A 12460-nucleotide genomic window follows, 5' to 3' on the forward strand; every position below is an offset into this window, starting at 1 on the left:
GTCCCAACACACCCTCCAACATACCCCAGTGTGAAAGCAGGCCACGTGTCTTCTGGGTCACACTCCTGTTTAAGTAACGTAACCTACACAAGAACACAGTGACCAAAAGCATGCCTTTTGGGGCATCACAGTCTTGTGCAAGGCGCACATCCAGCCACAATCTTACACATTTGGCAGCGCCATTCTCCCATGCAGCAGCACAGCAAACAAAAACCGGGATGTCCTGGACAGTTGACAGGTATGTGCCACGGACCCCCTGGGCGGGTTACGGAGACCCCTGGGGTCCACAGACCACAAATTGGGAACCACTGCTCTAGAGCAAAGGTCTATAGTGCAAATTGGGGGAAGACAGCTCCCTTCTCCTTCCATTAGCAGAAGCCTTTGACTATTGTAATGCAGCACTTCATTCAACTGTAGGGGTGTCTATAATCTGAAGAAGATACTCCACCCACATATATTTTTTCAATCACTCCGAGGGCTTTGGGGTTTTTTTTAACGATCAAGCAGTGTATAAATTTTATGAAATATATTTAAAATTTGAGGTTCACAGACATGTCAGTTGATTGCATATTGTAAACAGAGTGTGTAATCTGCTGCAATAATACTCTAAACTAGTACCCACAGTGACTGTACATCAACCTTCCTTTCGATGAATGTCTTTCATAAGATAATAATAACATAAGACCAGCCCTGATGGATCAGACAAGGCCTATCTGTTCCCACAATGGAGACCCAGATGCCTACAGGAACCCTCCTGCTTGTGTTCCTCAACAACTGGCATTCAGTCTGAGCAGCGGGTCTTAGAACCCAAAGGAAAGTTCATGGAATGCATGCAGAAACTGGCATTCCTGCCTTCTCCTTCCCTCATCACCCACCACAAAAAGCCTCTCCCAGAGGTTAGGATTCCTGGTGAATTGGCTGACAACCTGAAGGCACCCTGAGCAAGTTTGCAGATGACACCAAATTGGGAGGGGTGGCTAATACCCCAGAGGACAGGATCACACTTCAAAATCACCTTAACAGATTAGACAACTGGGCCAAAGCAAACAAGATGAATTTTAACAAGGAGAAATGTAAAGTATTACACTTGGGCAAAAAAAAAAAAAATGAAAGGCACAAATACAGGATGGGTGACACCTGGCTTGAGAGCAGTACATGTGAAAAGGATCTAGGAGTCTTGGTAGACCACAAACTTGACATGAGTCAGCAGTGTGATGCAGCAGCTAAAAAAGCCAATGCAATTCTGAGCTGCATCAATAGGAGTATAGCATCTAGATCAAGGGAAGTAATAGTACCACTCTATTCTGCTCTGGTCAGACCTCACCTAGAGTACTGTGTCCAGTTCTGGGCACCACAGTTCAAGAAGGATACTGACAAGCTGGAACGTGTCCGGAAGAGGGCAACCAAAATGGTCAAAGGCCTGGAAACGATGCCATATGAGGAACGGCTTAGGGAGCTGGGTATGTTTAGCCTGGAGAAGAGAAGGTTAAGGGGTGATATGATAGTCATGTTCAAATATATAAAATGATGTCATATAGAGGAAGGAGAAAGGTTGTTTTCTTCTGCTCTAGAGAAGCGGACACGGAGCAATGGATTCAAACTACAAGAAAGAAGATTCCACCTAAACATTAGGAAGAACTTCCTGACAGTAAGAGCTGTTCGGCAGTGGAATTTGCTACCAAGGAGTGTGGTGGAGTCTCCTTCTTTGGAGATCTTTAAGCAGAGGCTTGACAGGCATATGTCAAGAATGCTTTGATGGTGTTTCCTGATTGGCAGGGGGTTGGACTGGATGGCCCTTGTGGTCTCTTCCAACTCTATGATTCTATGACATGGTACAAGGGCTGAGCGGAAATGGGTGGTCCTCAAAATTCAGGCAAAAGCATAGTCCATGGGCAGGAGCCCTTGAATCTTAATATATGCTTGGGGACGAGCCTTGAAGAACAACAAATTTGAGTTTTTCTTACTTATCCATGTTTTTGAGATGTATATGGAAGCTGTAATTTGGGTTTTACCAGCTGACAACACTAGCTGCTTAATGTAGCACAGCACAGAATAGCTAAATACATGTTCTTAAGGAGAAATTCTTACCTTAACGAGCAAAGTATCAGCAGCCATTCTGATACCAGCAGATAACATGCAGCTAAAGGTAAAGGAAAACATTCCTTACAGATGTGCTGCATTTAAACCTCTCTCCACTTTTACTCATATGCTGTCTGTTTCATCAGATAGCAGAAATAGAAATAAGAATCAAAAGTAGAGATCAGCCTTGCCAATTTTCACCCACCGACAGATAATGCTTTATGCTCAGCCATTTCCAGTAAGAGTTTTTTCCTGTTTTATGCTTAAGCTATTTTCAATGCAGGAACTGGGGTGGGAAATGCCACTAGGAGATGGAAAGGGAAATGAAAACTACTTTTCAATGTTCAATAAGTAAAAAATCATTTTCAAAGTGCCATCTTGTAAGTGCCAGAAGAAGACTATAATACAGTCTCATTCTGCAACGACAGAGGAAAGCTGTTTTAAACGTTCTCCTTTGAAACGAAAAGGCTGCTATCATGCCACTCAAACATTCAAAAACATTTCTATTAAATTCTTGTTTTAAGACAATGTAAAGGTGGTATTTCTTAATAAATAGAACCTTTCTTACTTGAGCGTCCAGTTCACACACAATATAGCTCTAACAAATACTAATGCCAGACCAACTAAGGTGACTGGGGTGACCAGTTCTCCTTCCTGTATCTCACTGAAGTGTTTTGCACTACCTTTTTAGTGTGCACCTTTATCAACTACAGGCTGGATTGCAGATCTCTCTGCTAAACAGTAATGTAATGTCACAATACACCAGAAGAGTTGGTCTATGAGAACGAGGAAAGGCATGTCTCAGCAATGTCATGATGATGCATGCAAAGAAAGAAAATTACAAGCAGAAAAACCACATATCAGTAAGTCACTTGTGTTATTTTGAAAAGGCAGCTGCTCTGAAGATGTCATGCACCATCCTTACTATCTGCCTATCATTCCTTTGAGAGGCTCTGCTCAAAACTTTGGCTATGGGGCAGCGGGTCTCTTCAGAACAGACAGGTGCAGAGGTACACAGGCTCTGCCCTATGAGCAGAAAACAGGGTTCTGGTCTAACCCCTGCTCAAAAGGATGCACTCTGAAACAGAACTGTTCAAGTATCAGACATATTAATTCAATCCAACCAACAAGCACAAGCTACATGAAGACTGCCACAATTCCCATGCTTATCAAAATTATTCCCAAAAGGATCAGAATAGTTGACTCAGTGCAAAGTTCTAGAAAGAACTCTGCCTTCTGCTGCAGGGATGAAACCTTATCCAAGAGGTTCGTGATTTTATATATTTTTTATTGTTTAAAATGCATTAGTTGCCTTTAGTCAAAAGTTTTTAGAAATATTAATACTGTTTTAGAAAGCATCTACCAACAGCACCTGCTGCTGACAAATTTGAACCCATTTGCAACAGAGATGCTAGATAGCCTAGGGCACTGGTCTTCAGCTGGTGGGTCAGGAGCCACTAGTGGGTTTGCGACAGGAGCACTGCCACCGTGCAACTATATAGTAAAAGATTAAGAAATGGGTCCCTAAATGCATGTTTCGGTTAAAAATGGGTCCTGGGTCTGAAAAGGTTGAAGATACCAAGCCTAGTGTATCTCTCTGGGAAGGGTGTTTCATGTGTGAAAAACTGCATTACCTGGTACTTCTTGCTTTAAGAATGCAGACACCCTGGGAAAAATCTTTTTGAAGGGCAGGATATAAATGTTATAAATAGACTGAGATACCACTAATGAAAAGACCTTTGCATCAGCACTTCCATTCCTTGGTGTTGCAGACCTAATAATGGCAATATTTTTAAAGAAAGAGAGAGAGAGAGAGAGAGAGAGAGAGAGAGAGAGAGAGAGAGAGAGAGAGAGAGAGAGAGATTTTTACTTAAGAAAGCATACCCTGCTCCTTTTATTTCTTATTGTCTACCAGGACTTGGGGTTATGCAGCCAGATAGATGTCCAAATATAGAGAGGAGCTTCTTAATCCTATACCCTCAAAGTCTCCCTCAGTTCAATGGGGCTTAGACCCAAGTAAGCTGGTATAGGATTGAACCCTTAAGACAATAAAATATTACAAAATTTGAGAATGTCCATAACACAGAATCTGTTCATCTGCAGGCACTTTTCTTTCCTACAATGAGTCAGGCAAATTGGGACTGCAAAGTATTTGCTCCAAATTTTTAATTTATTTTTATTCCCTATAGCTGGAATTCTGATTTTTAAAAATGCAATCTTGGGAGATTCTATGGTATTTATCATTTAATGAAAGCTCACCTGCCTGTCCAGTAGTACATTTTTAATCTACTTTCACAACACCCAAAACCTATTACTGATATATTTTCACAATTTACTTCTTCCCTGCTGTTATTACTCAGAAAGTTCAAGATCTTTGATACAGAGGCAGCCAGGAGCAGTAAAACAGCAAAATAAATCATTCTTTTACTGTGAAGTTTTAATATCAATTCTCCTGACTGCTGCTGCACAAAACTGCAACAGACTGTAACCTAGCCAAAAAAGATCTGCTAGCACTATAACTGAGTTGAAGGAGCTAAGCTCAGAAATCTAAATATTATATCAAAGTCGTACTACACATATGAATGCCATGGATTAATGCCATATGCAATCTCTACGTGTAGCATATGCAAGGGGAGAATTAATCAGTTGATGTCACATGTAATACTATGGTTTTCACTTCAGCATCTAGGAAAAGAGCAATGCATGATTTGATCCACACTGAAAAGGGCACAAGAACCCTTTTTGCTCAAACACCTGTCAGTAATTTGTGTCCAATGATTCTAAATAGCCACGGGTGTTAGGAACATAAGAAAAGACCTGTGGAGCCGGGTCAAAGGCTTGTCATGTTCATCATCCTGTTCTCAGAATGATCAACCAGATGTCTAGGGAAGGTCACAAGCAGTACATGAGCTCAATCACACTCTCCCTATTTGTGATTCCCAGAAACTAGTATACAGAGGCATACTGACTCCAACAATGGAGGTAGAACATAGTAATAATGACTAGCAGCCACTTTATCCACCATGAATTTGTCCAATTCCCTTTTAAAGCCATCCCAAGCTAGCAGACATCACTACATCATGTGGCAGGAATTCCATAGTTTTTACCATGTACTATGTAAATAAGTACTTTCTTTGGTCTGTCCTGAATCTTCCATCAATCAGCTTCATTGGATGGCCCTGAGTTCTAGCAATATAAAAGAAAAAGTTCTCCTTATCTACTTCCTGATCTGAAGAAGTGTGCATGCACATGAAAGCTCATACCAATAACAAACTTAGTTGGTCTCTAAGGTGCTACTGGAAGGAATTTTTTATCATACATATGCTTATTCCTGCTAACGTGCCCCCCTTACTGGACTTCTTTGTAAACTAAAAAGAACCAAACATTGTAAGCTTTCCTCATATGGGAGTGACTCTTAATAATTTAGGTTGCCCTTTTACAAATCCTTTCCAGCTCTATGGTATCTCATGAGATGACCAGAACTGTACAAAGTATTCCAAGTGTAGTCTCACCATGGTAAAGGTAAAGGTAAAGGGACCCCTGACCATTAGGTCCAGTCGTGACTGACTCTGGGGTTGCGCGCTCATCTCGCATTATTGGCCGAGAGAGCCGGCCGAGGGAGTCTCACCATAGGTTTGTATAAATGGCACTAAGATATTGACAGTTTTATTTTCAGCCCTTTTCCCTAGCTAGGAAGTTGCCATTTTTATAGCTGCCACACACTAGGTCACCTTAACCACTAAGATCTCATTCCTGGGCAATCACAGCTGGTTCACACTTTACACTTGTATTCACTGAAACACATTTGCCATATTGCACCCAGTTTGGAGAGATCCTTTGGGATTTCCTATCAATCCCTCTCTTTTTTTGCTTTAACCACCATAAACAATTTGGTATCATTAGCAAGCTTGACTACCTGCTCACCCCTAACTCTAAATCTCTTAGAATAGCAAATTAAAAAGCACAGGTCTCAATACCAATTATTGGGGACTCCAATCTCTACATCCCTCCATTGGTAGAACTGGCTATTTATTCCTCCTCTCTGCTTCCTGTTCTTTAATGTGTTACTGATCCATAACCGGTGATTTCCTCATATTCAATGACAGCTAAGCTTGCTCAAGTGTCTTTCGTGCGGAACTATCAAAAGCTTTTTGAAAGCCAAAATACACACTGTTGTACAGTATATGCTTTTTGAGACTCTCAAAGAACTCTAAAAGGTCAGTGAGAGAAGACATCCTTGCAGATGCCATACCAGTTCTGCTTCAGCAAGACCTGTTATGGTTGGCAATTCTATCTTTAATAACATTTTCTGCCAGTTTTCCCACAACAGACTTTAAAATAACCACCTGTAGTTGCCTAGATCTTCTTTGGATGCCTTTTTAAAAATTGATGCCACTTTCAGTCCTCTGGCACAAAGGCTAATTCTAGAGACTAATTGCATATTCCACTGTGAATACAGATGCAAAGACTGCTGTGAAGACCTTTTTGCCTTCAACAGCTTCCTTTACTCCGGTTGTCCCTGATGGTACCTTTCTTGACCTGCAGTCAAGAAAGATGCAATCAGACTGAACTTCTGTTATGGTGGTTTTGAACAACCCTCAAGCATTCTAGAGACATCTGACTATCTTTCCCTTTCCCTTTCAATTTCCTTTTTACCAATCTCCTCATTTTGGGGAAGTTTCCTCTTTTGAAGTCAAATGTGATTGGGTTCCAATTTTCCTGGCAATTGCCCACTTACATACATGTAGAATTTGATAGCACTGTGGTTACTGTTCCTAATCAGTTCAACAACACATCTTGCCCCAGGTCCTGGGTGACATCCCTCTGGTCAGTTATAGGACCAACTGCTGTAGGGTGTGATCATTAACAGTATTTAGAAAATTTAGCTCTTTGTCATCACTGGAAAACATATGAATCCAATCTATGTGACAATAACTGAAGTGACCCATTACTAAAAAAAAAACCATCCTCATTTGGTTGCCTCATTGATTTCATTCGCCATCACCCTGGACCATTTGGTCAGGTAGTAAATTACTCTTAGGGCCTAGTATCATCATGCACAGCAATTCTGAGGAAGAGTCTGCTCCTTTTAGTCAGGCAAGTTGACATGTAGTCAGCATGCCCATCACAAGGCCAACTATCTGCACCCCTAATGATTTAATCAGGCACTACCAGGATCACCCAACCTCCAACTTGGAGGACCATCCTTGACACAAGAGGAAAACTGCTCATCTCCCAAAATGAGATCCATTCTAAATTATTGTTCTCTCTTCCTCAGAGAAATGCTCTCCTTCCCCAAGACTCTCACTCTCCATGGCAGCAAAGGGGTTGCTACCCTGGGAACAGGATGCAACTATGGCATCTACAAGAGTTTCATCCACCAACCTGTCTCTCTCAGCTTCTCCAGTTCTGCCACCTTTGCCTGAAGGGAATGAACTTGTTCCCTAGGGGCCAGGAGCTCATTGCACCGAGTACACAATCATGACTTCTATCCAATAGGCACATAATTGTGCATGAGGCATTCTGTAAAATATACTGAATAGCTCCCACACTGCTCCTGGATTTCTAACTGCATGTCCATTATTGTTTGAGTTTGTTTGTATGGGAGCTTGGAATTTTTTAGGTCAAAAAAGGTAGTAGAGAAGTGTGCCCCAATCTCATTGCCCTGCTGCCAAACTTGCCCAGCTGCTTGTTATCTTGGCTTGACATTTTGTCACTGAAGCAGAGATGCTGCATCAGCTGGGGCTTCCCTCTTGTTCATGAAGCAGGCTCCTTCGCTAGGCTGTTCTATATGTATAGCCCCAACTAGCTTCCACAGCTGAAGATGAAGCATAACTTCCCTTGCTTTAACAGTTCCACTGGCTCCCAATCTATTTCTGGGCACAATTCAAAGTGCTGGTTATGACCTATAAAGCCCTATAAGGGTTTGTGGTATACAGTACAAACCTGTCCAGGCTCAGATCTTCTGAAGAAGCCCTTCTCTCAGTCCCACCATCCTCACAGCACATTCTGTGGGTGTGCAGCCTTTTCGTGGGCTGCTCCCAGGCTTTAGCCTGTCTGTCTAGGAAGTTCTAAAATGGCTCTCTCCTTGTTGATCATCCACTAGCAGGTGAAGACTGTTTTATTCCAACATGCTTTGGGAACTGACTGCTTTTAAGGAAAGGGCTCTCAATAGTGCTGTGCTGTTTTAAATATTTATATTTTAATAGATTTGTTTTTACACTGTTCTAATTCCATCACAGTTTAATTATTTTTTAACTATTATCTTCATATATGTTTTTAGCCAACTGTGTTTTATCCATGTTGTTTTAATTTTTGTGAGCCGCCTTAAGTTCAGGTTCTGAGGGAAGGCAGTATATTAAATAAATAAATGGAAGATGCAGGCGATTCAATCAGAAGGTCCTCCTTTGAAAAACCAGTTCCAGTGAGGAGGAATTAGAAAGGGGAATTGATTTAGCTCACTGGGGAGCAGTGATTTTTGTCAGCAGATCAGTATAATGGTTAAAGGTCCTTCTTTGTGAGCACCATTGTGAGCACACACTCCCCATCACTTAACACATATTAATCAGCCACCCTTTTAAAAAGAAGCAAACTACTCAGTGCACATTTCCTCATGGTGAATAAAAAAAGCCCAGCTGTGTTCTAGCAGACCTTAGACCTTTAAGTGTTTTAAGGAGTGTAGCCATCATGCACCCTGTCATGCTCAGAAACAAAGCTAAAAGGGTGGATTTTTCCCTAGCCCACTGGTCTAGGCTAGGGACGCACTAACACCCCCATGCAAATATATGGCAAAAGGGTGAAGAAATGGGTCCCCGAACGCACACTTGGGTTAAAAGTGGGTCCGAGCAGGTTGAAAATACCTGCCCTATAATAGCCCACTACTGTTGGCTTTACAGGTGGAATCGGGAACGGCTTGGCTGTTTGCCCTGGACTAAATCTCCCTTACGCAGAAGGTGGCGATCTTAATTATGCTCTGTGCCATCTTATGCCATGAGCTTTCTCGGCAGCGCCCCACACAACCCCCCACCCCCCCAAAAATAAATAAAAATAAGGTCCCTGATAGGAGCTTTTTGTGGATTTAAAACGCCGCTTCCTCCGAGGCAGCGGCGGGTTATCCTAGCGCAGGAAAGCCGCTTCTGTCACCCCAAGCCGTGCCGTCGGCTCTCCCACCCGCCACCCCGGGGTTTGTTTGCAGATGCCCTTCTGGAGTTTGCGGAGGCTCTTTCGCCTGGGGGCTCAGCAGCCACCAACCGCCAGCGCCACCTCAGGAAAACAAGCGCTTCCTCAGGGCTGTCTCTGTGCGGCGACGGCACCGGCTTTAAACCCTGAAGGGAGAGGGGAAACGGACGGACGGAGCGGCTGCCCCTCGACTACACGCGAAGGGGATGCCCGCCCATCCCACGAACAAACTTCAAGGAAGCGGGGCAGAGAGGCTCCCTCGCGTATCCGGTTCCCCTCACGCGGCGGCGGGCAGCCACAGGGCGGCTCGGCGGCGGCGGCTTCTCGACCTCTCTTTCCCCCGCCTGCCCGAGAGGGGGCCTCCTCCCAACCGCCGCCCGCGCACCACAAAATGTCCCCTCTCCGTCCGCCCCACTCGCTCCCTCACTCACCCCGGGCGCAGAGCGGGAGCAGGAACAGGCAGGCGGCTAAAGCGCGGGGCATGGCGAGGAGGAGGAGGAGGCGGCAGCAGCAGCAGCAGCTTCGGCTCTAGTCCTGTTCTTCGCGGCGGGGAGCCCGTCCTCTCTTCCCGGGACTTCGCCACTGGCCGCTGTTCCGCCTCTGCTGGCAGGAGCGGAGCCGACTCCGAGCGGCCTCAGAGAAGGTATCGCCGCCCAGCAGAACCGGGCGCCGGGAAGCCTGTGAGGGGAAAGAGAGAGAGAGGGAGGGAGAGAGAGGGAAAGAGTTGGAGGCTCAGCGGCGCCATCTCGCGGGCCAAAGCGGCCGCCGCTCGCTTCTCCTCAAGATAACCGACGCGAACCGTCTGGAGCGGCGCCTCGGCTCTTCTCCGACGGCTGCTCAAGGGCTGCTTCTTCCTTCCCTCTCCCTGACACCGGGGCAGCTTGGGCTGTGTGTGTGTGGAGCCCCGCCGCAGCCCCCCGAGGGTCCACCCCAGGGCGGCTGCTGACCGCCTCACGACTCGCCTGCTTGGGTGCTCTCAAAACAGGCGCCGGCAAGAGTCACCTCCCTCGTCCCCCGGGCACAAGACATGCCCGTTAATGTTCAACGAAGTGAGGCCGAACTGAACATGACAGGGGAAGGGAATTCAGGGGAAGCTAATTCAGGTGTGGGCTGACTTCTGTCTTGTGCCGTCTTCAGGCAGGAGAGAGAAACAGTCAGCGTCCTCAAGGCCTCCCATTGATTTTTAATGAACATAAACAAAGACTGCATACTCGGGTCTCTGAAAAATATCCAGGCGTAACTCACCTGTGTGTTAAATGGTGCCTGGACGTAATTAAGAGCCTAAGAAGGGCCTTGGTGGCTCTGTTTTAGCATTCATTGCGCCCCAAGAATCCAAGCAAGCACCAAGCCGTATTTGATCCACTTAAAAATTGGCATTGCCTCTGGGTATCTCTGCTTAGGATCAAATCCACCAGAGACAACCTGGAGCATGAACTCTATGCTGTTCTATTCCAGCTGTTTTTGTTTGTTTAGATCTGGCAACAAAGACTAGTGCAAATCTTGTGAAATGCAGTGGGGCCTTCGGCATTTTACCACTTCCCAAGTTAGACTTTCATGCTGAGGGCTTACTAAATCAACCATAAACTAATTACAGCTAGCTGTGCTTAGGTTAGAAGGCACAACCTCTACTAAACTCCATCAAATATTTAGCTACAACCCTTTTAACAAGATAAGCTTCACATTATTCATGTCCACACAAATTTTCAACATGCAGCCAACTTTCACCAGTTCATGTTTTTCAGTTTCCTTGAGACATACACCCAACCATTTTCGTATGTACTAGTTACCTGTCAAACTTCTAGTCAGGGTGCTAAGGTTCCATTCAACATTAATGGTGCAGCTTGGATAGGAATTACCAAAAATCATGGTTTCCAGAGCAGTATTCCTACAAGAAAAAAATAAAATGTGTTTTTATGTTCTTGTAAGCATTGACTAAGAAGTCTTTAGGGATGAATTTCTTTTTAATGCATACACACATGTGAAATGGTAATCAAAATGCCACTTTAAACTATTGAATACAGACCCAGAAGCTGTGGTTAATCTACATTAATTCATTTAGAAAATAACTTGTTCTGCACTCACTTAAAAACTTAAGGTATTCTGCTACAAACACTATACACACTTTCCAAACACACCATCCCATCTAGGAAGCATGATAAATATAGCAAACATCTTCAGGCTATTCAATTCTCTAAGGAGAACTATAGAATACATTTTTAAACTTATCACTTAAGGGAAAATAATTCATGGATTTTAAATAGTATTATAGTCTCAGCATAAGCTCAGAAAATTAAACAGCGAGGATAATTTTTTTAAAAAAAAACCCAGCTAAAAACGGATACTTTAGTAACATTTCAGGAAGGTTAAATCTACAATGTTGCCCCTTGAAAGCAACAGCCATAACAATTAGTTGTGGTCGTGGTGGTGATTTAACCTTATACTTTTTTTATGCTGTTAGAACTGCAATCCTATGCACATTTACTTTGAAGTAACTCCCATTGAACTCAGTAGGATGGGCTTGTGAGTGTACATGCATAGGATTGTGTTTTTTTAAACCAACTTTCTTTAACACACAGTCTTTTAACATTTGGTACCAAGAAACATTTATTATTATGATGTGCCAACAATCACAATAATCTTGCATGAGTGAGATTTGCCATTTGCTTCATGTGTTGTTGTTTTTAATAGATCAGGGTCAGCATGCATTCCTCACTTTTTTACATTTCAAGCACTTTTCCTCTTCACAGAAAACAGAATGTCATTAACTGTCAAGCAACAGCTTGTAAACAGAGCAAGTAGGCGTTAAAATATTAAGTAAAACCCTATATTAGCAATGCAATAAAATGGTTAAACAGATTGTATATTGGTAAATACTGTTATTAGTGCCTTTTAAGTCACATTCTAATGATGCACCAGTTTTTACCTTTCAACTGAAAACAATAATGCAAACCATTAGAAAACAAGCACCATGACAAAGTTAAGCATTTCAAGGCTGCAGTCCTCAGACTTATACAGAAAATATCCTCCTTACCTGATATATGCTGCACAATATCCATCTTCTAATTAAAACTATATATAGCTGAAGGACATCTGCACTGTTTCATTCTGTAATTCAATGTCTTAGAAGTGAAATGAACCAAGGGTTTCCATCAAGAAATTTAACTGTAGTTCAAATGACAAGTTTAATGTACCTGGAGATACC

At 43.3% G+C, this 12460-nt stretch overlaps 1 protein-coding gene across 3 annotated transcripts in view; it reads right to left on the reverse strand.

Annotated features, from left to right (window-relative positions):
* B3GLCT (beta 3-glucosyltransferase) overlaps positions 1-9830 on the reverse strand; it is a 70461-nt gene extending 60631 nt beyond the window's left edge. For all 3 annotated transcript variants that reach the window (XM_088668235.1, XM_035114907.3, XM_035114902.3), the window contains exon 1: positions 9690-9830. Coding sequence is in view for 1 of the 3 variants with exons in the window: in XM_035114902.3 (XP_034970793.3) it covers positions 9690-9741 (52 nt within the window). In the remaining 2 variants the exon portion in view is untranslated. The remainder of the gene's footprint in view (positions 1-9689) is intronic.
* Positions 9831-12460: the final 2630 nt, after the last annotated feature.

The sequence above is a fragment of the Zootoca vivipara genome, chromosome 4 (genome assembly GCF_965207765.1).
Source record: "Zootoca vivipara chromosome 4, rZooViv2.hap1.1, whole genome shotgun sequence".
Lineage (NCBI taxonomy): Eukaryota > Metazoa > Chordata > Lepidosauria > Squamata > Lacertidae > Zootoca > Zootoca vivipara.